Raw genomic sequence first — 25,276 nt, 5'->3', positions numbered from 1 at the left:
ATGTATGACATCACTGGATGCATTAAACGCGAAACCTATTGGCCACCAAGTTTAATCACCAATATAATGACTGCGTTAAAGGTGTTTTATTTAATATTCTGTTTGGATTTTGTGTGTGTCAGCAGTACGTTTAAACAGGCTCCAAAAATAAAGAGAGCACTGACAGACTTCAGACTGAAAATCTAGAAGCTCGGTTATTTTTAGTGTATCAATTCCTCACCCACGTGTTGGTTTAAGTTGATTAGAATGTTCCACCAGGCGACTCTCGACTGGACCTGGCCAGTTGTTCTCCTCGGCCTTCTGACTGGTATAGCCTCCCAGGCTCCAATAGCAACGAAAGCCAGGGGGAGCTTGGAAGGGAGATGGGAGACTCTGTTCTCCAGGTCCTTGTATCCGATCTCTGGGAGGAAATTAGACCTCGGCTGGGACAGGGACTATTTCACTGGAATCAAGAGAGTGAGGAGGCTTTATTGCAATGTTGGCATCGGGTTTCATCTCCAAATCACGGCTGGTGGACAAATTAATGGAACACACACTGAAAACCAGTACAGTAGGTAGTCAGCATCTTTTTCTTTTTAAAAAATCTAATCCAGTTACTGCTAATTCTTTGCAACCTTTTGTTAGACAAGCATCTATTCAGGCAATTTCGTGCATTGCACAGATACCTTCTGCAGGATTTAAAGAAGCATCATCTCTCTGTGTTGACCCCCTACCTGAGAAGCAACAGGAAGTTATCCCAAACTTTGCAGTCTTGTCTCGATTGAAGTGCCGCAGTCTTTCACCATGAGGAAAAGCCTCTTGAAAATGCCAGTCTGAATGCTGAAATGTGTTTTTGTTAGTCTGTTATTGACGCATGATGGTTAATAACAATGACACACTTGCCTCAAGTTTCCTTGGTAATGTCAAAAGAGCTTAAGATCGTTGGCCAGTAATGCTATACGTAAATTTTGCTAATGTTTTAACTTCACGATTTTGAAGGGTTAAATGCGTTGGAGTGCCTGACTAGTCTTCAGCAGCATGTGCAAGTAAAGCCTTCAATGGAAATGGAACAAGAATTGCACTTTAAAAATAATGTTGAACATTATAAAGAGAACAAGAGAAACCTGCAGAAGCGAAATGCTTGTTAACTTTTTTTTTGTTAATACCATACTTAATGTGGCTGGATGTTACACGTGGACCTTAAATAGTTAAAATGCAATTTGTGGACCAAAAGGACACAGTATAAATAGAGCGGAGCATGTCAGTGTGGCATTCCCCGTCTTGTTTCCGGGTAGAACTGTTATTCTTGCATTTGCTGTGAACAATTCTACACCAGTAACTTTTAAATTATTCGTACACCTTGTAATGAAGTTGGCCAGTTAGTGGAAATTGAAATTTTCTGGACATAGCCTGGCTTTCACATAAGGCTTATTGTGCCTTAGCTAAGATCTGATCAGCTGATACTGAAAGGAATCAGGAACAGCAGTGAGTTTATTTGTGCTGCATTGTCGGCTGTATTTTATTCTGATCAGACTCCCCTTGCCGCCAACCTCCAAAGCGTTCCTCTCCCACGCACCACCCTCTTCTCAAACTTCCCATCCCCCAAAATGCTTGGTTAAAATTAGATTACGTGAGGTTCCAACGTATGTCTGTGTGTAGATGTGAAAGAGGTGTTGTTTGCAAAAACACCGTACTTTCTTACGCAGTGTGGTTCAATAGTTCAAATTCTGTCATTCATTGTGTATTTTATTTTCATGTTTTATTAACAACTCTTGATAATGTAAATAGCTTTATCAATGCGCTGGGATCTTTACAGTCAATTTTGGTATTTGTAGCATTTAAACAATTTTTGGCCCAGCTTTTTTGTAAACAACAGGAATCCAGGAACATTAGGAATATCTTTTTTCTGATTGCAGTGCTGACTTTTTAAAAAATATTCATGGAACATAGCTGGCTGGACTAGCATTTACTACCCATTCCTGACATGCTGCCTGAACTGACTGACTCAACAGGACATTTCAGAGGGCAGTTAGGAGTCGATCACATTGCTGTGGGTCTGGTCTCATATACAGGCTAGTGCAATTAAGGATGGCAGTTTTCTTTCCTTAAAATCATGAGGGGTATAGATAGGGTGAATAGCCAAGATCTTTTCCCCAGTTTAGCAGAGTTCAAAACTAGAGGGCACAGGCTTAATTGAGAAGGGAAAGATTTAAAAGCGCCCCAAGGGGCAACGTTTTCACATAGAAGGTGGTGCAGGTATGGATTGAGCGACCAGAGGAAGTGGCGGAGGCTAGTACAATTACAACATTTAAATGGCATCTGGATGGGTATATGAACAGGAAGGGTTTAGAGGGATATGGGCCAAATGCTGGAAAATAGGACTAGAGTAATTCAGCATATCTAGTCAGTTTAGAGAACTTGGACTGCAGGGTCTGTTTCCATACTGTACAGCTGTATGACTCTGTGACAGTAAAACAGGCAGATGATTGCAACAATCTACAATGGTTACATGGTCAATAGTAGGCCAGCTCTAAATTCCAGATTTTTATTGATTCAAGTTCCATGACCTGCTGGGATTGAAGTACCACAGTATTAACCTGGACCCCTAGTTTACTAGTCCAGTGACAAGACCATTATGCCACCGTCATCTTACAAAATGAATGGGCATCCTAAGAATACTTTGTGTGAGGCTGAACTGCATTTGCAGCTTGTAATGATTTAATTTATCTTTTGACATTTCCTGTAATAAATACTGAATATAAATGCTTGACATTTGTTTATTTATGATCCTTGTGCAGAATATATTGGTGCTCAATCCTTGGAATGAACACAGAACCAGATGCTACTTTAAATTAACATCAAATACTGTTTGCATGGATAGTGTAGCAACATGATTATAATGGTCAGTGCCCATCTCTCTAACTGCTCAGCATCAGCAATCCCTTTGTCTGTTTCACCTTTTTTCTCTCCCTGGGTTCTGTCTGCATCTATTTGATTCATTCCATTCCCTCCCCAACTCTATCCCCTCATTAGCGTAATTACCACCATTTCCCAGCTGCTTTCAGTTCTGATGAGGAGTCACTGGACTCGAAACATTAAGTCTATTGCCACAGATGCTGCCAGATCTGCTGAGTTCAGAACTTTCAGATTTTTGTTTCCGCCATAATTGTTGTAAATCGTCTGCACAACCTTTTCAAAGTTCACGTATCACTTCTAAAGTGTCCTGACTAAAATCATGTACAAGCCCAGTACCATCATTAAACACATGGGGTGCTTTGGTGGCTCAGTGGTTAGCACTGCTGCCTCATAGCACCAGGGACCCAGGGTTCAATCCCAGCTTCAGGTGACTGTGCAGAGTTTGCACATTCTCCCTGTGTCTGCAATGCTTTCCTCCCACAGTCCAAAGGTGTGCAGGCTGTGCTAAATTGCCCATAGTGTTCAGGAATGTGCAGACTATGTGGGTTAGCTGTGAGAAATGTGGGGTTAAAGGGTGGGGGGTATGCTCTTCAGATGTTTGGTGTGGACTTAAGGGGCCAAATGGCCTGTTTCCACACTGTAGTGATACAATGATGACATCTAGGAAGTCGCAGAAATAAATAACCAAGCAGGCATCTCAACAAGGTATCCATAGGGCAACATGAACTTTACAGATTTACATGACTCCTAAGATGTGATTACCAGCCCAAAAATTACTCCCATGTATTTGTTATACATAACTGGGAATTCAGGCTTCTGCATTTTTAATGGGGTCTGGAGTGGGTTTAATGGCAGGCACTGAATGCCAAGAAGATCAGCTCAGTGATATAGTGGAAAGATTAACAATAGTAATACCATGATGAAATGTTGAGAGAAGGATGGCCTACAGTTGATTATTAGATAGTAACAGTCACTGAAATGGACAGTTGAACAAGCATGGAGTCTTCATCAATCTGAAGTAAAGAGCCGATACCTGGAATAACTTGAGGATGGAGGCTTCACCTTGCATTTTGCTACGTTTTGCCAATTGCTAGATGATATGTTGATTCTCAGTGATGGTGCTTTTGATTTTGGGCAAGATCCATCATTACCCTTTTACGTTATTGCCCAATTTCAAAATTACTTCCTATGTGTTGGTTGATATTCATGGGATGTGGGCATCCCAAGCTGGATGATCATTTATTACTAATCCTTGATCACCCTTGAGTAGGTGGTGAAGAACTGCCTTCTCTGAACAACTGAAGTCCATTTTAATTAGATATACCCAAAATACCATGAAGGAGTTCCAGGAAGTTGACCCAGGATGGTGAGTGGTTTGGAGTGAACCTTGCAGGTGATTGTGCTCCCATGTGTCTGCTTCCCTTGTCCTTCCAGATGGAAGTGTTTGTACATTTGAAAGGAGTTGTCCAAGGATCTTGGATGAATTTCTGCAGTTCATCTTGTAGATAGCGCACCACTGATGCTACTGAGCAATAGTGATGGAAGGAGTGAATGTTTGTTGATGAGGTTCCAATCAAGTGGGTTGTTTTGTCCTGGATGGTATCAAGTTCTTGAGTGTTGTTGAAGCTGCACTCTTCCAGACAAGTGGGGAGCATTCCATCATTTCTTTTTCTATTCATCTGTGGGAAGTGGACGTTTCTGGTTGGCCAACATTTCTTGCCCATCCCGAGTTGCCCATGAGAAGTTGGTGGTAAGCTGTCTTATTGAACCGCTGTAGTCTCCTGCTGTAGGTTGACCCACAATGCTATTAGAGAGGGAATTCCAGGATTTTGACCCAGCAACAATGAAGGATTGGCGATATATTTCCAAGTCAGCATGGTGAGTGACTTGGAGGGAACTTGGAATGGTGGCATTCCCATATATCTGCTGCCCTTGTCCTTCTAGATGGAAGTTGTTGTGGGTTTGGAAGGTGCTGTCTGAGGATCTTTGGTGAAATTCTGCAGTGCATCTTGTGGATAGTACCCACTGCTGGTACTGAGCGTTGGTGGTAGAGGGAGTGAATGCTCATGGACATAATGCTAATCAAGCGGTCTGCTTTGTCCCGGCTGGTGTCAAGCTTCTTGAATGTTGTTGGGACTGCACTCATCCAGGCAAGTGGGGAGTATCCCATCACACTCCTGCCTTGTAAATGGTGGACAGGCTTTGGTGAGTCAGGAGATGAGTTACTTGCCACAGTACTCCCAGCTTCTGGCCTACTCTTGTAGCCATTCTGTTAATGCATTGTGTCCAGTTTCTGGTCAATCAATGGTAAACACCAGGATGTTGATGGTGGGGAATTCAGTGATGATAACACCATTGAATGTCAAGGGGTGGTGGTTAGATTGTCTCTTATTGGTGATGGTTATAGCCTGGCATTTGTGTGGCGCAAATGTCACTTGCCACTTGTCGGTCCAAACCTGGATATTGTCCAGATCTTGTTGCATGTGAACAAGGACTGCTTCAGTACTTGAGGAGTCATGAATGGTGCTGAACATTGTACAATCACCGGCAAACATCCCCACTTCTGATCTTCTGATGGAGGGAAGGTCATTGATGAAGCAGCTGAAGATGATTTTACCTAGGACACCACCTAAGGAACTCCTGCAGAGATGTACTGGAGCTGACATGACTGACCTCCCACAACCATGACCATCTTCCTCTGTGTCAGGTATGACTCCACCCACTGGAGTGTTTGCCCCCAATACACATTGATGCCAGTTTTGCTCGGGCTCTTTGATGTCACACTTGGTTGAATGCAGCCTTGATATCAAGGGCTGTCACTCTCCTCTCACCTCTGGAATTCAGCTTGTTTGTCCATGTTTGAACCAGGGCTGTAATGAGATCAGGAGCTGAGTGACCCTGGCAGAGCCCAAACTGGGCATCATTGAGCACATTGTTGCTGTGCAGGTGTTGTCTGATAGCACTGTTGATGATACCTTCCATCACTTTACTGATGATTTAAGAGTAAACCGAGAGTAGGCAGTGATTGTTCTGGTTGAATTTGCCCTGCTTTTTGTGTACAGGACATACTTGGGCAATTTTCCACATTATTGGGTAGATACCATACACCTGCCTTGTCCCCCTGTAAACAGGCTTTGAGCAGCCAGGCGTGAGTTACTCACTGCAGGATTCATAGCATCTGGCCTGTTCTTGTAGCCATAGAATTTATATGTCTCGTCCAGGTCCATTTCTGGTCAATGGTAGCCTCCCAGGATGTTGATAGTTGGGGATTCAGCAATTGTAACGACATCGAATGTCAAGGGATAATGCATTCTTCCTGATTGGAGGTGGTCGTTACCTGAAACTTGTGTGATGCAAATATTACTTAACACTTGTCAGCCCAAAACTGGATATTGTCCAGGTCTTGGACCATTTTGGACATGGACCCATTCAGTATTTGAGGAGATATGACAGGTGCTGAATATTTTGCAATCGTCAGTGAACATTCTCACTTTATTCCTTTTCATGGAAGGAAGGTTGTTGACACAGCAGCTAAAGATATACTCCTGGGGAACTCTTGCAGTGACATCCTGTGGGCACAATAAGTGACTTCCAACAACTGCAACTATTTTTTTTGTGCCAGATATAGCTCCAACCAATGGAGAATTTTTCCTAATTGCCTTTACCTCTAATTTTGCTAGAGTCCCTTGATGCCATACTTGGTCAAATGTGGCCTTGATGTCAAGGGCTGTCACTAACACTTCACCTTCATATTGAAGACCCAATGGGATATCTTAGGGCCAGGATATTTTTGCAAATAGTGACAGAGCATAAAGAATTATCCACCCAAAAGTACAAATCTATATAATTACTTCTGTAAATGACTCTCTTTTATAGCAATTTTAGTTAGTGTGATTCTGAAACCATAAAAGATTCACAATAAAGAAAATGTTACTGAGTTTGGTGGCTGTCCTCCCAGGGTAGATTTCCAATATCAGCAGCTAGGTGCTAATAGAATAGACCAGATCAGTTGCTTCTAGTAGAACTTGCACAGTCGTTATTGGAATCATTGGAATAAAAATCTGGCATGTTTACTAAAAGACCAGTGCCAGAGTGCCACCGAGATGATGAAGATGGAAGTCTTCCTTTATCAGTGATAATGGGAACTGCAGATGCTGGAGAATCCAAGATAATAAAATGTGAGGCTGGATGAACACAGCAGGCCCAGAAACATCTCAGGAGCACAAAAGCTGACGTTTCGGGCCTAGACCCTTGATGAAGGGTCTAGGCCCGAAATGTCAGCTTTTGTGCTCCTGAGATGCTGCTGGGCCTGCTGTGTTCATCCAGCCTCACATTTTATTATCTAGTCTTCCTTAATCGTAGTCTTTCTCTTTCCCTTTGGTGCACGTTTGGCAAATACTCAGGATTTTTTGTTTTCTGTAGAGAGAGTTTATCTTGCTCATTCTTTTTATCTTCTTCACATTCCTTTCCAATGGTTTGATATTAACCTTCCTCTGTTTCCAGTTCTGTTCTGTCTTTGTTGCCATTATCAGTCTGAGGCCCTTCTCCTTGGAGGCTGCAAAGTCTCCAGATGGAGACTTTAAACTATGGAGATATGAATCTGAAAGTAAAGGCATGGTTTTCACTTGTGGGAGAGGGCAGGGAGTCGTTGGTATATAACAGTTACAAATGAATTCTACAAAAAAATGAAAGAGAAATGTCTTTACTCATTGTGTTCAGAATGTGGAACTTGACAATCACATGGAATGATTGAGGCAATAGCACAGATATAACAAAGGGGAAGTTGATAAGTGCATGAAGGAGAAAGTTATAAAAAGGATAGTGTGATGTGAAGTGAAATGAGAGAAAGCTCATGACAGGGACCAATATTCCACTAAAAGGCTGGTAGCTGTACTGAAAGATGTTACATGGTTCTTTCCTCCCATAAGGTGAAAGATCCCATAACATTGTTTGGCACGAGTAGAGGAACTATAATGTCAAGTTAGGTTGCAGCACTGGAAAAATCCCAAATGTGGGAATCCTGTTCTGCCGTTTCGGCAGAGGGAGGGGTGGTAGTGGTAGTATTCTAAAATGGGTGTGCTCAATAGGAGATAAGGGAATGCAGAGGCCATTCTGTAAAAGTGACCTTGATTTTTTCTTCTCTTCCCCATTCACTAACCCGGTCCCTCACCACAGTCTGAAGCAGACAATGTGGGACTGCATTAAGCCTGGCTGTTTGACTGGGTTCAGCTGATTTCTGTGTCTTGTATGGACACTAGGTGGTAGTAGAGCCTTGGACTTGGTGCCCTCTCCAAATAGGGTCTGGAAATTGTGTGCCTCTAAATCACGTGTGACATACAGTCCAAGAACTTTACCCGAGTTGGCCTGTTGTCAAAAACATTAATCAAATCATCTGCACCCAAAAGTTGTAGACGTAAACTAATCTAAACTAAATGGAAGTTTTTAAGCTGCTTTTTTCCAGATCCTTCAATCAATTTCTTGGTTTTGGCTCTTCATGGCTAATATCTGTCCAGTTTTTGATAAGCTTAAAACTTGTAACAGTTTTGCATGGGGAGAAACATGATCATGTGAATGAGCAAAAACATCAGGCTTCAGTCTTCTAGTTTGAAGAAATGTAAAATTGCGTCTTCAACCGAGCTACTAATGGGAATCTGGAATTGTAAGGGTGGTAGAGGCAGAAACCTTCCTAACATTTGAGAGGTATTTAGATGTGCACTTGTGATACCAAAGCATACAAAGCTATAGGCTAAGTTCTAGAAAATGGGATTAAAATAGTTAGGTGCTTGTTTTTGACTAGCATGGACACAATGGGCCAAAGGGCCTTTCTCTGTGTTGTAGATCTCCATGAGAGGCTGAAATTAAAGTGGGAACAGTGTACATCACTTTGGACTAATCACTGTCACTATATAACCTGTGCAGAGAGTCTCAGTAAGGTGCTCCACAGGATGATACAATCCTGTATAGAGCCAAAATCTTGATTAATGGAGATGGAGAAGAGCTAAGAAACTTATCAATAACTTGTTATTGCAGAATTGTCAAGTACACTATTGATATTTTTGCACAAATGGCATCAGCATTCAGAATCACGTGTTACCATCCTAAGGAAACATTTCTCTGGGCAGCAGGTTTGCATTGCAGAGTGAAACCTTCAGTGTAGGTTCAGTTTCCACACTGATGTTACCATGAAGGACTCTCCTTCTCAATCATTCTCCTTGCCTGAGGCATGGTGACCCTCACGATAAACCACTACTAGTCATCCCTGTTTAATGAGAGAGCACCCCTGACAGTCTGGTAGGATTTTGGAAACTTTACCTTTTACCTTTAGTATCATGTAACTCCTATTGTTGAATTCATACAAGGAGAGTGCCACCTTGACCTTCTTCTCAAGCTGTTCTTTGTGTCACATTTTGTCTCAGCAGAGGAGGGTAGGAGTGGATTATACGACTGTTAACACAGCATGCCATACTGTGATTGGTTACCATATCTCCCCAGTCCTCCGCACCCTAGTGATCAGCTACTCTGTGCAATACCACTGTGACAAGGTACTGTGAATCACAGGTACTTCAACAAAATAGAGGAAGAAAACATGGTCAAGGCTCTTATTTTGGATGAGAATCAACACCTTCTAGTAAATGGTTTCCTCATGACATTAATGGAAATGTTTCAGCAAGATCTATATTCAAATCTTCCAGTTCCTCAGAAAATAACTTAGGGTGGTATTAAGTTGGCTTGACAGGTGTCTCACCCAACAGCTGAATAGTCAGCAGATAACTATAATCAGTTCTGTGGAGATGTTTATCAGCTGCCCCCAGATATTTAGATACTCAGTTCCCAGAATTCAAGACCCCAGGCTCAAGCCAACAGCCATGAGTCAAAGATTGGCAATTGTCCATTGCTTGTCAATGCCACATCAGAAGTCCAGGATTGCCTAGAAATCCCAGCTCGAAGGTGAGTGAGGATGGGATATAGAGTGTGTGGTAGGGTCTAATAAGAAATAAGGCACAAGAGGATCAGAGGCAAGGACAGGAATTGACTTTTCATAGCACCTCCACCCCTTCAGGATGCCAGGATCAAAGTTCCGAATAAAGAAGAATTTCCTCTTTGTCCAGGTGTTTGCTTTCAGAGAGCTAATGGATAAGCCTGATTGACATCACTGTTTTCTTCTGCCCTCCTACTTTAATCAGGAGAGGTTTAACACCATCAGGAGACTGACACATGGCCCATGGTTTAGTGGATAAGGTCAATAAATTGTTAAATTATTAAGCATTAAATCCAGCCCCTTATTTTGTGAAAGCCAAAGTCTCAAGATTGTTGGCTGCATTTTCTTCAAGAGGAATTAAATGTTGCAAGAAATTTTGTTGGCTTTTGTAGGTGTTGGCACCGTTATATTGCCGTCATGGTGCTAACTGGGAGAAAAAAACTAACAGCACAGTGAAGATCATTGGAATGCTCATTATCTTTGACCCAAGATGCTGGATGTGTATCTGCTTGAAAGCCTGGAGATAGAGACATGGTAAAGCCATTGAGAATCTCAGCATTAGAGATCAATGCTTCTTACAGGTACCCCAAAGTGTTAATCGAAGAATGAAATCCTTCTCTATGCAGAGGAAGTAGAACGTTGTGCTTGAGGTGTCAGGCCCATCCCAGGAAAGTTATTGTATAGAAGAAGCATGGACAAAGAAAAGAAAATCTTGTCAGGAGACTGCATGAGGAAGTTCCCTTTCTGGATAAAGTAAGAAGTATACGTATTTTCATGATAGTTCACTTTAAACTGAGGAAGGTGAGAGAATGCTGAGGTCGATGAATGAAGCATGGATTCTTTAAAATCAAGTGATAAACAACTGAGAAAGTCTTTTCGAGTGGGTGATGGGATGTATTTGAAATTATATATTTTGGCATTCAGCATGCTCATTTTAAGTTGATTCAATGTTGAAATAAACCATATAAACTTGCATTTATCTTTTTTCAAAAAAAAATTACAGACTATCGGTGGAATAAATTGTAGGAATAATATTTGAATATCAGAAGAAATCATGCAACGTTGATTCCCAGACATAGTATGGATGGAGTAAGAGTAGTTGTATCACATTAATGTTCAGAAATTTTAATGATAATAGTTTCTGACACGAGTGGCTATGAATGGTGTTCTTTTTATACTTTGATTTCTTATGCTGGATATATTTTATCTCTCAGACTCACCATCTCAGATCATTCTTCTGTTCAAATTCTAATTCCTCACTTGAAGGACTTAAGCACAAGACCTGCCTTGATACTCCCACTGTAGAGCTGAGGGAAACCTACGAATGGTCTGTTGTAAGTTTTTTGCAGGAGACATTAAACTGCGACATTAAAGAAGACCAGTGGAGATTTGGCTGCAATGATGAGTCATTGTGGCATGAAATATTAACTGTTTCTCCCCTCTGCTGAGTATTTCCAGTGTTTATTATTTCTATTGAAGAGCAGGGCAGTTTTGGCAATGTTTATTCTTTAACCAATACCTAAAAATAGATTTTCTGACTATTGTCACATTTTTGTGGTCAAGCTGACTGTCATAATTCCTACATTATATTAGTGGTTGGTGGTAGATGTTACAGCTCACTCGGAGTCCAAGTTGCTGGGGCAACATGCACATGTTTATTAGTCTGGAGCTATCAACCTACAAAGTAATGGTAGAGGCTCCCAGTATTTTCTGTCACATGGCTGACCAGGAAGCTTTCCTGTCTTTAGCACCTGCCACATGTTGGAAGGAATGCAGGCTGGAACTCAACCTATGTGGTTGATATTATGAATACACCTTCCTTGTGCTAACAAGTCCTGGAGTATGACTTGAAATTGGAGCTTCTGGCTCAGAGTGTAGGAAGCTACTCACCACAGCAAAAGGTTTCCATTATAAACAATGTTGACACTTCAGAATATTACAGGCAGTCCCCAGGTTGCGAATGGGGTCTATTCTTGAGTGCATTTGCTAGTAGGAACTCAATGCAAGACAATTTGAAGAAGCCATTTGTAAGTACAGGTCATGTTTGTATGTTGGATCTTTAAATTTACATCCTGTATGTAAATATGCTTGTAACTATGAGCATTTGTAAGTCAGTCATTCGTTCATTGGGGACCCCCTGCACTTCAACAACTGTGAAACATTTCAGGATGTCCTGAGTTCAAAAGTTTCTACTTTTTGTCATTTTATGCCAATAGCAATTACAGGAAAACTCTTACTACTATAATTCAACATAATTGGTGTTTCAGGTGGCTTTGCATAACCTTGTTTGATTTCTGAAGGCAGTGGATTAGGTTACAGTATAACATACAAATTTATATGAAAGAAAAGATTAAGTGAACAGATACTGGCAATTGTACAGTTACACTAGAAACAGTGAAACTATTCCTTAAGACAGGAAATAATCAATCATTGCATAATAACAGTAAAATTTAGCATAAACTAGATTTGACACCAAGGGCTTTTCAACCACTACCCACTGTATATTACCTAAAAGAACAGCTATGGATAATCAAATGGAGGATGTTATACTTTGACCCTGGGTGCACAAAATCTATCTGCTGTAATTTTATGGCAGACCTGTACATGGCCCACTAGTATTACGTGTGAGATAGGTTAAGACCTCAAATTTACACACTTAAACAAACTAAAGTTTTTTTAAAAAAGGCCCTGTCTGCCATTCTGATGTGTGAGTGGGCAGATTGTGACCGCACAGGCTCAACCTGTTTGTGCCAGGCAGTGACAAGCCTGATCAGGCTCCTTAAAAAAAACTACCAGATGCCTGTTCAGAAACTTCCAAAACCACTTTCAGTTTGCGTTTTGTGGGGAAGGAAAAAGTGAAATGCTCCCTCTGCTTCCCATTGAATCCCTACAGTGAGGAAACAGGCCATTCGGCCCAAACCAATGCTCTGAAAAGCTTTTGTGCTCCTGAGATGCTGCTGGGCCTGCTGTGTTCATCCAGCCTCACATTTCATTATCTTGGATTCTCCAGCATCTGCAGTTCCCATTATCACTGAAAAACATGGTCAGTCCACCTGCTCTGCACATCTTTGGACTGTGGGAGGAAATCAGAGCACCCGGCAGAATTAGGGAGAATGTGCACACTCCACACAGATAGTCACCCAAGGGTAGAATCGAGCCCTTGTCCTTAGTACTGTGAGGTAACAGTGTTAACCACTGAGCCACCGTTCAGCTGCGTAAAAATATTGCTGCTCCCTCCCTGACTAGTGCCTCACCTGGGAATCATTTGCACCTGACTCACCTTACCCACCCCTACCCAGAAACCCCTTCCACAGGCTTGACCTTTCCATCTATCTGGGTGGAACCAGCAGATTTTCTGTTCTCTCTTGATTTGGAAGCAGAGCGCAGCTTTCTTCTTGATGCCCACAGTTCACTTGAGAGATTTGGACTTGAAAATGTTCTCAGCCTACCAACCACAGCTTCAGTTGGGTGTTGTAGCAACTCTCAGTTAAAAACATTTAAATATTAACATTCTGTGCGAGTTTGTTGTTTGGCTATCCATGGATGATCTCTTGTACTTGCTGTCTTGCTCTGTCTCTTGTTCTCTCATCCTTACACTCTTCAGGTGTTGACTGTAGCTTAGTTGGTGGTAATCATGTCCCTGATGTTCTGGGTTCAAATCCTACTTCTAGGCCTTGAGCAAAATAATGACAGGCATGAGAGAGAACTAAAAGACAAGTTCCCTTCCCTTTCAGCATGCAATCCGTGTTGAAAATGATGTGCCTGCTTCTCAAGCCCTCAATGTATGGTCAATTTGAGCAACCAGCATCAAGTTTTTATGAGTTTAAATAAAGACAATTATTTATTCATGCATTCCTTTGAAAGTCTAATGCTATGTTACTCACTTGGCAATACTCAAACAAACACACACATTCAAGAAAGAATACAGTTAAGAAAGACAGTATGATTTTACAAATGACTAAAAAAAAAGTCTGCTCATAATTCAAATGCTTGGCTTGTCCTAAGAAAAAGATGCATTGCAGGTGACAGTAACAAAAGTTTTCTAGGGTTGCCTGAGAAGGCTCAATAACCAAAGTATTATATTAGGATTATTGCAGAATTCCCTTAAAACGACAGGTATTCATCAGGTTCTGATGTGATTATTTATAGTCTTCTTTACCAGGATGTCAGATTTCTGTATTGATAAATTGAGAAAGAACTGGCTTATAGATGCTGAGTCTCCATTTTTAATAACATAGCCATCACTACCCTCTTTGCTGGTGTCTCTACAGTTGTTGCTTGCAAATTAACTATTGGCTAATAAGATTCATTATCTGTATTCACTTTGTTACTTGATTCATACTTCTGTTGTCCACCTGAAATGGCCTAATGTTAAAAGTCATTGCTATATAATGAAGAGCAGATGGCCACCGTACACACTATTTATGATTTGATTGGCTTCTCTACAGCTTTTTTAAAGTTTTGAGCTCAGGGGCGTAAAATCTAGTTGATAGATTTTGAGTTTGGACCAAGCCCATAAACAGCAGGAGGAATGAATTCCAAAAATGTCTATTCAAGGACGATACTCAACCCTTGGTAACACAATTAGAAATTTTCTGAGGAACTGAGATACTTCTGAGTCTATGCAGAAATTACAAATGTCACCTTACCGTCAACAGCTATCATAGCAGCCTTTTTAAGTGCCCATTTTAAAAGCAAAAGACTGTTCCAGGAAGTTTTGTACTTAATAGAGTCCATATTTAAAGTTAAGAATATGACATACCTTTAGTGATCATGACAAAATAAAAATCAAGACCAAAATTCCAGTGCAGTACTGAAGCAGTGCTGCCCAGTTAGCAGTGCTGTCTTTCAGATGGATGACTAAGGCCTCCCGAGCCTGTTCATTGCACCACAGAATCCCTATAGTGTGGAACCAGGCCATTCAGCCCTTTGAGATCACACTGACCCTTCAAAGACCGTTTAACCCGCACCCTGCATCCTCCCTCCTCCCCCATTCCCATGGTTAATCCACCTAGCCTCCACCCCCCGGGACACTATGGGCAATTTATCATGGTCAATTCACGTAACCTGCACATCTTTAAAGTGGATGTAAAAGTTGCCATGGCATTGTTTCAATGCACAGCAGGATAATTATCCCTGGTGCCCTGGCCAATATCTCTTCCTGAATCAAATCATGGAAAGAGATTGTCCGCTCATTATCACATTTGCATTGTGCAGATCGACTGCCACATATCCTACATTACACCAATGACGTCACTTGAAAAGTAGTTAATTTAGAAAGTAGAAAGATAAGCTGTAAATATTATTCATAAAGACTCAGTCCATCACCATCAATGCCCAGTTGCAGCAGTGTGCACTATCTACAAGATGCATGCCAGCAACTCGTCAAGCCTCGTGTGACAGTACCTTCAAGCTCCCGACCTCTACCCATGAGAAGGACAGGGATAGCCAGCAGTGAATACACTGCCACCTGCAGATTCCTCTGAAAACCACATACCACACTGAGCTGGGACTGCATTGCTGGACCTTCACTGCCGATGGAAAATAATCTTGAAGCTCCCTTCCTTTAAAATGGGTGTACCAGATGGACACCAGTGATTTGAGAAGATAGTTCACTGGAACATTTTTGAGGACGACTGGGATGGATAACAAATGTTGGCCTTGCTAGTGATGCCTATCCCATGAAAGTATAAAAAAAAGGTTTGGCAGGGTCTGGTGGTTATCAGTAGTGGTTTTTGTCAAATTCAGTCAAACTATTCAACCTTTACAAGGCTGCCCAGGAAAAATTATTTAAAAATTATCTGGGACAAAGTCAGTTTACATACTCTTAAAACTCAAAAAGACTAAGCATTCAAACACTTTTAACGTTAAAACAGACAAAATGCTTGGACTGGAGTTAAAGAGCTTGATTCCTTTCTCAGGCACATGATGTGACAGTCAAATCTGTTAATTTCAACAACTAGTTCATTACTTCCTGAAAACATTTAATTTTTAACCCCTTCAGGAGACAGGATAGAAACAGTTTAGTGCATCAGTGGCTAAAGTAATTATTTTGTGGTAAGAAATAAAACAATTTTGTAAATGTGACAATTTTATTCCTCACCCAGACAGGCTTAAGGCTGGAACATTAAATACATTTTGTTACAATATTTGGATGTGAGTTTGCTCGCTGAGCTGGAAGGTTAGTTTTCAGAGGTTTCGTCACCATTCTAGGTAACATCATCAGTGAGCCTCCGATGAAGTGCTGGTGTTATGTCCCGCTTTCTATTTATCTGTTTAGGTTTCCTTGGGTTGGTGATGTCATTCCCTGCATTGGTGATGTCATTTCCTGTTCTTTTTCTCAGAGGATGGTAGATTGATTTGGAGCCAATGTGTTTGTTGATGGAGTTCCGGTTGGAATGCCATGCTTCTAGGAATTCTCGTGCGTGTGTCTGTTTGGCTTGTCCTAGGATGGATGTGTTGTCCCAATCAAAGCGGTGTTCTTCCTCATCTGTATGTAAGGATACTAGTTGATAGTCGATCATGTCTCATCAAAGACATTTCGGAAATGACTGCCAGACTACTCAGACGTCTTGGCGTCACGGTAGCCCACAAACCCACCAACACACTAAAACAGCAGCTAATGAACTTAAAAGACCCTGTACAGACAACAAGCAAAACGAATGTCATTTACAAAATATCTTGCAAGAACTGTGACAAACACTACATTGGACAAACAGACAGAAAGCTAGCCACCAGGATACACGAACATCAACTAGCCACAAAACGACATGACCCACTATCACTAGTATCCTTACATACAGATGAGGAAGAACACCACTTTGATTGGGACAACACATCCATCTTAGGACAAGCCAAACAGAGACACGCATGAGAATTCCTAGAAGCATGGCATTCCAACCAGAACTCCATCAACAAACACATTGATTTGGAGCCCATCTACCATCCTCTGAGAAAAAGAACAGGAAATGACATCACCAACCCAAGAAAACCTAAACAGATAAATAGAAAGCGGGACATAACACTAGCGCTTCACCGGAGGCTCATTGATGATGTTACCTAGAATGGTGACGAAACATCTGAAAACTAACTTTCCAGCTCAGCGAGCAAACTCACATCCAGAACCTCAACCTGAGCTACAAATCTTCTCAAAACTCGCTAGTTATAATATTTCTTGAATCTATTTTGGGTATACTTTAAACCACATTTAGATTCCAATCTGGAAAAAAATAGAATCATAGAATCCCTACAATGTGGAAACAGGCCCTTTGGCCTCACAAGTCCACACTGAAGCTCAGGGCCATCCCACCCAGACCTGTTCCCCTGTAACCGACCTAATCTACACACCCCTGAACACTACAGGCAATTTAGCATGGCTAATCCATCTAGCTTGCACATCTTTGGACTGTGGGAGGAAACCAGATCACCTGGGGGAAACCCATGCAGACACGGGGAGAATGTGCAAACTCCACACAGACAGTCGCCCGAGGCTGGAATCAAACCCAGGTTGCTCGTGCTGTGAGGCTGCAGTGCTAACCACTGAGCCACTGTGCCACCCCAAATAGTTAGACCCAATAGCACTTCGATTTTCTTAATTTATTCTCTTTCACTTCCAATAACCTAAATTATCAAATATTTCTGCTTGTGAGTCCTTCCGGTATGCAATTTGACAGCCAACATGAGAGGGACTACAATTAAAAGTAGTCAATCGGTTGTGAATTATAGGGTAAACCCTGAAGACCTGATTAGGCACTAATTAATGCAAATTTATGCATCACTTCAAAATTGTAAATGTTCTAAACTTAATGGTCCTGGGACAGTTACCCGTTCAATAGTTTCGCAGTCAGTCACCAGGTTCAGGACTGGAACTAGAGATAAAAGGACAATCATTTGAGTAGGGAGGATTTAATTCTAAGTCTGAGAAGAGCTTTACTCAGTGCACCACAAAGAAGAAACCCAGAAATATCGCTCATACTGAATGTGCGAATGCTCAGCACTGGTATGAAATAATTCAGTCCATTGTTTTAATTCTGACATTGCAAGTAAAGTGATAAGAATTAATTGTGTTACTGAGAGTAACATCTACTGATAATATTTATTTTATATATTTAGGTCTCTTAATGATTTCTACAGTGGAGTTGGGAGTTGTCAGTCTGTATGGAGTGAAAACTCGTGCCTTCATTGCAATGAATAGCAAAGGCCGACTGTATGCATCGGTAAGTAAATTAAACATATCCTGACCTCCAGTTGTAATATATGGAATTGTAAAAAAAATTGCATTTGTATTATCAGCTTAATAACCTATTTCCATTCCAGTCGCTCATTTTACAAGTTGCTCCCTGGTGAATGACAGAGGGAATATCTAATGTGACCCTTTATTTCTCCCCAGGATAATTATTCAGTTTAGGACTTTCACATTTTACTGAGCAATTTTACCAATTAACACTGATTTAACCAGGCCATTGTAAAGAGGCAAGTTTTCAATAAATAAGATGAAAAGAGTTGAAAAAATGATGATAATCAATGACCGATCATGATTTTAATAACTATAAAAGTCTTGAAACTATAAAGTTATTTCAATATGTAGTGGTTTGATAATTCAGACAGACTAAATAGTGTTTGCATTTTTAATTCTGCAGACTGTGTTACTGCACAAGTAGGTAGTCAAGGGAAATAGAAAATATGGAAAGGGTAGACAGATATTTGCCAATCTGCCTGTCATTACATACCATCTGGAGCAGGTGAGACTTGCACCCAGACCTCATGGCTCAGTGGCAGGGACATTATCACTGCACCACAAGAGCTCAGGAACAGAATGCACAACCTACAGCATAATACTGTGCAGTTGGCGCCTCGCTTCTCAAGAAGATGTCTCTTGCTTTTTCTCAGTATCACCTTTGATGCCATGAACGAGATTGATAACTCGCTGTCTGCCTCAAGCATTTACTCCAACATGTAACTGTACAGTCTATTGCTCTACTGTCCTTTAGTGTTTTTTTTTAATTCCACAGAAAAAATAACAATCATCATAAAATTTAGCTTGATATAGTTGGGTAAGTGAGCGAAAAAAAGCTCTGCTTATCATCTCGTACTGGTGGGACGTAATAAAGCTTTTGTGGATTTGATGTCCACATTACAGAGCAAGATACTGTTTCGGGACATTAGCTACAATAGGTCAGATGCATTATCTTAATTAAACACCATTGCAGATACAATAAATGTGAATGATTATCAACAGGCACATTTATTTTTTTTTAATTAAAAACACTCTCTTTCAGGTGGATTTCAATAATGAATGCGAATTCAGAGAAATACTCTTGCCAAATCGCTACAACGTGTATGAATCAAAGACGTACCGAGGGATGTACATAGCATTGAGCAAACATGGAAGAGCAAAGAGAGGAAGCAAAGTTTCACCCATCCTGAGGGTTACTCATTTTTTGCCTAGATTGTAAAGAAATGGGGCAACTGGATACTTGAAGTATCACAAGACATCATTTTCATGGAAGTAGGATTGCAGAAAACTATACCATGTACAGGACATATGTAGATGAATGTTAAGTTATTAACTTATATGAAAACAGCATAACCTGTAAATATGTATCACTTTTTATAGTTATTTGACACAAGTGAGCTACTTCATTAATGCTGCTTTAAAAAAAAGTATGATTTGGGGCATAGTAAAAAAGTCACTCACCGTATTAGTTGGATTGGATTGTCAGCCCCACAACAACAAGTTAATTGAGAGACCAGTTATCAGTGGCAAAAGGAAATAGTGTAGTATATTACCTAATTTTCTGTATCAGAGAGATACATGAGGAAAACATTTGTTCAATAAATTAGAGATGTGCAAACTGCCTTACACCAAAGTGACCTCTGACCTTAAACCAGCTGAGTCAAGACAGATGTAACACAGCAAAGTAATTGTTGGATCTTTTGGAGATGTCAGGAGGTTGGTGAAATTCTTCTTCCTTTTTTTTGTTAGTTTGTTCCTGTGTATTATTCACCTCCTGAAGATTTTTGTCATCTTTCTAGCCCTAGATCTTTGGGCTACTCAATATCTGAAAAGTTTCTGGCTGCATCAAGTGAAATTTGTTGATGGCGGGATACAGGCTATGCACATGCTAAGCAGGAATTGTAAGCTTCATCGAAAAACAGGCCCAAATTCATTAGTTTCCATGAGCAGCCAGTGCCTATCATGCCCAGTGAGAAATGATCAAGTTCAGCCTAAATGCCTTGCCAGCATTGGCACTGAGATTTGACGGTGAGGGTTGATGGGGATGAGGGGATAGTGAATACCCTGAAGTGGATTTGGAGATATCAAAGATGATTCTGCAGCTCTTCTGGTTTTATGTTAATGCTCAAAATAAATGTGCTTGCCTTTCTGATGGTCACCATCTGCTTGGCCACATCCATAATAGGTAAACAGAGCCAACCCAGTGCTCTCAGAGCAGCACCATGAATGAAATTGGTCTCAATTTGGTGAGATGATATCTCAAACACTACGAAGTTTTGGCCTCTTTATTTAAGTAAACACATGGGAGGCGGTTTATGGGAGATTTACTGGACTGAAGACTGGAGTGTATGGTTGTCTTATAAGGAAAGATTGGAGAGTCTGGGCTCATTTTCATTAGAGTTTAGAAGAGCAAGGGGTGAACTTTAACAGATCCTGAATTGTCTTGACAAAGTGATCATAGATAGGACATTTACCCTCTTGAGTGAGTCAGGTCTAGGGGACACTGATTAACACTGTTGTAAAATTAAGTGTTATCCTTTTTGGGATGGAGATGAGGAGAATTTTTTTTTCCTCTGAGGGTTGTGACTTTGGAACTCTATCTCAGAAGGCAATAGAAATGGTCTCATTGACTATTTTTAAGGCAGAGATAAATAAACTCTTGTTAGGCAAAGGGATCAAAGATTATTAGGCGTTAATGGGAATGTGGAATTTGGAACACGAATAGATCAGCCATGATTTTATTGAATGGTAGAGATGTTCGAAGAGCTGAATGGCCTACTTCTGTTCCTAATTCACAAGGAGATATGTAAGGATATATGAGGTCACACTTTATTTTGAAGATGCCTCATGCCTAGTCTAGGCCAATGACTAAATATATATACATGTCTGAAGCAATATATAGTGTTAGACAGATTTCACGCCACTTTGGGGCATAGGGCAGAGCCTAAGAAATTATTCACTTGGTGTCTCAGGTTTCTATCTGGAGAAACAGTACAACAAGGAGCAACATCAATCCTCCTTCCACCATGGTTAGCCACACTCTCAGGAATTGCCTGTGAGACTAAGTTGGATTCAAGGGGATCCCTGGTGCCCCATCTTGATGGTGCTTCACCACTAATGAACTTGATGACCATGTTGTAAATGCTTTGACCAGGCACAGGAAGGTATCCAATGGGTACCATACCCCAGAGAAGTATCAAACCCTTCAGTAGAAAGGAGCAGAAAATGTTAGTAAGGGGAAAAAAAACATAGTTACCTTGTTGGTAATGGCCTTTGTAAGAACTAGACCCAAACTGACCACAATGGTAAGTGATTCTTGTGGGTTACCAACCTCATTAATGATATTTTAAGGCATTGTTTTGTTAATATCCAAGACATTTGCAGGTAATGCCATTGGCTTTCCTGCAGCAACCATTAAATGCCACTTCTGTCTTTGAACAGCTGAAGGCATTCCTGAATGATAAATCATGGACCTTTTCATCATTTCTTTTTCTCTTTGTTTTTGTTACAGTTAGGAATTTGCCTGGGCTCTTTCAGCAGATGGGCCTCAGAAACATCAAAGGTGAAAAAAGGATGAGTATGCTTCAGGCCTAGAGCAAAAAAATTGCTATTGGACATGCTGTTGACAATTCATTTCTAAGATAAGCAAATTAAATATAAAATGCCTTTAATGCTAAATGCATAATGATATAAATATTGAATTTGAAATAGTGGTGCTGAGGGAACAGCTCCAGTGCTGGTTTACTGGGATTTGCTGCCCCAGGCATAGGAGCATCTGAAGCCAGTAAATTGCTATCAGTGTGCAAAAGAAATAAGCATCCTATCTAGACACTAGTGCCCACAGTATAGTGGTTTATAGAAAGAAAGATGTTGAGCACACTGGTTAGCTTACCTACAGATAGCAGATACAGATATACAGATACTTTGCAATTTTAAGGCAGTGAGGTACCACATGATTCGATTTCAAATACAGCAGTAGGTGCATCTTGGCCAATTGCACTAATTGGGAGAATTTTCACAGTGAATTGTTACTACCCGAAAAACTGTTGGAAACTTATTCAATAGTAACTATCAAATGGGAAGAGATGAAGCTTGAATCTTGCAAAAGAATGCTTTTCCAAGGGTAAGGGAAAGAGCAGAGAAAGGGAATGAAATAGATTGCTTTATCAAATGCATTGGGCCAAAAAGCTTTTTTTCTGGCTTATTTAATTTAATGATTTGCTCTGTTATTTGTTAAAAAGAATACCGAAACAATCTTATAAAAGCAAACTACAGAAGATTGGGAGATACTCAGTAGGTCTGGCAGCATCAGTGGAAAGAGAAACAGAGTTCAGTGTAGCTCTTCTTCTGAAACCAGTTCTGAAGAAAAATCACATTTCAATCAATGTTAACTGAGCTCCTGTCTCCACACACTTTCCTACAAACAGCACACCGAGCAGATCTTCCTAATAAAACTCAACTGTTGCAATATCTTTAAATAATTCAATACCTTTGTTATTTTCACTGACAGACCACGACTGAAATCCTTAATTAGCTATTAATGAGGACGTTATTATTGAGCAATTACATTTGTTTTGTACATTGTGTCTCTGCAGCTATTTGCAAATGGTGCCTTTTTCTGGGATGGCCATCTGTGTGTGTACTTGAATGAGTGAATCCTGGGTGAGGAGAAATAACTTGCTGCTATTCAGCCCAAGATTTTCCTTCCATTTGCTTGGGGTGATTGGGAGCTTGGTGAATCCAGAGGCAAAAATCTGTAGGCTTCACAGGTCAGGTTGAAACATGATAAATAGCTAGCTTGGTGAAGTTCTAGAGGAGATCCAGCATCTGTAGACCTCCACCACTGAAGAGTCAGTGCCGTGAAGAGAGGAGAATGAAGAATTTTGGGGAGGATGGTGGGAAAGAGAGATTTGCCAAACACACATTAGTTGAAATATCAAAAGGTGCATGAGATATTTTAAGAATGTCCAGTGGAATTTTACTGGACTCTGATTTATAGTTTTGTTGTACCTTGCGATCAGTATTAGTCTTATTCTCAATTGTTCCTCTTCCAAATAAGTTCCCTACCTATTAGCCAGAACCTTGAATAAATGCATTGAATCCTGATATCAACCTTCGTATTAATGAAATGAAATATGTTGCAACAATTAATCAGAACTTCAAAAACATTAAGTGAACCCTGTAAAAGTAAATATTGCTGCAACATAATATCATTTGGATTTGATATTGCCTTTTTTGAGAGTTACTCTAGGTAAGGTGTTAAGTAGGGGGTGATATTTACTTGTAGTATTATCATGTATTACTTAAAAATTAACCATATTTGAAAATGCACACAATTGCTATAATTTTGGGATTAAATGCAATTTATCAACAAAATCTCTACTGCACAGTGTAAACTGCTGAAATTTATACTGCTTTGAAGTTGAAATATTACAACGCGTATAGTTGTGATTTATGTAATTTTCTGTGAATTGTTTTTAAAATCTATTATTGTTAAAATGTATCTTTTGAAATGGTGCTTCTGTTTTTAAATGAAACTGCTTAAATCCTTTCATCTACTTTTGTAGCTGCTTTGGTACAAAACACTAACAGTAAGTTCCAAAGTGAGTTGAATTAGTGAGTCTCACAGAGGGGATGGTGGGCATCAGTATCAGCATTGTAGTTCAACAGAATTGATGATCATTTATTATTCATGTAGAATGATTGTGAATAGAAGAGAATGTATACACAATGGAATGTAATTGAGAGTGACAGACATCTGAAAGTGAATACAAGGCAATAAGTTGTTTGAATTAGTCAAAACATTCTGTTTGTTCTCTTGATTTCAAAATGGAAACCTCAAGAAATTTGCAATCAAAAGACAGTCTCCAATTAACTACTGCCTTGTGTTCACTCCAAATACCTGTGCTGCAATAGCATGTACTGTTACTTTGGTTGAGAAGCTCTGATCGATATGGGGGCTGCGTTTGAACTCCTGGTGATCGTCAGTGAAATCCCTCTATCTCCCTGAGAAATAGTCAGAATTAGTTCCATAAAATACATGGATTTATATGTGACAATATATCTAGACTACGAAGAGAATAGACATTATACATGAACAACACACCACAAAGGTAATGAGAGATATTGCTGGATAGACCATTTCTTTACTGGTATTTGTTTACAGGATACATGAGAAAATTTCTACCCTCCTTCAAGTAATGCCATAGGATCATTGAAGTGGACCTGATAGCCTTGCAAAATAACATCATCTAAAGGACAGGGCAAATGACAACATTTGGTGGGCAGGAATAATAGATGGAGGATACACATGGATCAGTGTGCTTTCTGAAAGATTAACCATTGTTTAGCACAGCATAATACAACTTGCAAAGTTCACAATTTCCGGAAAATGACCTGAATTACTAATGGTTAAATTCATCGTTAGGATTATTTACATTAGAAAGACGGAGGTTGAGGGGGGACATGATTGAGGTCTACAAAATCATGAGAGGTATAGACAGAGTGGATAGCAAGAAGCATTTTCCCAGAGTGGGGGACTCAATACTAGGGGGTCACGATTTCAAGGTGCAAGGGGAAATGTTGAAGGGAGATACGCGTGGAAAGTTCTTTACACAAGGGTGGTGGGTACCTGGAACGTGTTGCCAGCGGAAGTGGTAGAGACAGGCATGATAGTGTCATTTAAGATGTAGCTAGACAGATACATGAATGGGCAGGGAGCAGAGGGATACAGATCCTTGGAAAATAAGTGTCAGATTTAGGTTGAGGATCTGGATCGGTGCAGACGTGATGGGCCGAAGGGCCTGTTCCTGTGCTGTAATTTTCTTTGTTCTTTGTTCTATCATCTATTGCCATAAATGATTTATTTCCACAGGTCTTAAAACCTTTTCCTTAAAAATTAGAATTATTTGCATTTTGTTTTAATTTTGATGTGTTCAGTAGTATCCAATGTTGTAGAAGATTTTTTTTCCGATGAGCTTAGGTAACAGGCTCACATATGAGTAAAGTGAAAGTAATGTTAAAGGTGGGAACAGACGGAAAGTCAGACATAGTGAATGACCAGAAGGAAATATAGAGAATGTTAGGAAGGGGAATGGGTAGGAAAAAGGAATTGCAAAGAGGGAGAATTGTGATTCATTGGTCCCTAATGGGCAAAGGAATGCAGT

At 40.3% G+C, this 25,276-nt stretch overlaps 1 protein-coding gene across 1 annotated transcript; it reads left to right on the top strand.

Moving 5' to 3' along the window:
- Window positions 1–23,622, top strand: LOC125462662 (fibroblast growth factor 4A-like). The gene is made up of 4 exons (XM_059653214.1): window positions 1–81; window positions 238–550; window positions 17,987–18,090; window positions 19,153–23,622. Exons 1-4 carry the CDS (start codon window positions 1–3, stop codon window positions 19,327–19,329), a joined length of 675 nt encoding a protein of 224 aa, XP_059509197.1. The 3' UTR covers window positions 19,330–23,622.
- Window positions 23,623–25,276: the final 1,654 nt, after the last annotated feature.

This window comes from Stegostoma tigrinum, chromosome 21, assembly GCF_030684315.1.
Source record: "Stegostoma tigrinum isolate sSteTig4 chromosome 21, sSteTig4.hap1, whole genome shotgun sequence".
Taxonomy (NCBI): domain Eukaryota; kingdom Metazoa; phylum Chordata; class Chondrichthyes; order Orectolobiformes; family Stegostomatidae; genus Stegostoma; species Stegostoma tigrinum.
The sequence above is the reverse complement of the archived record's forward strand: the minus strand, read 5'-3'. Positions and strand labels throughout refer to the sequence as shown.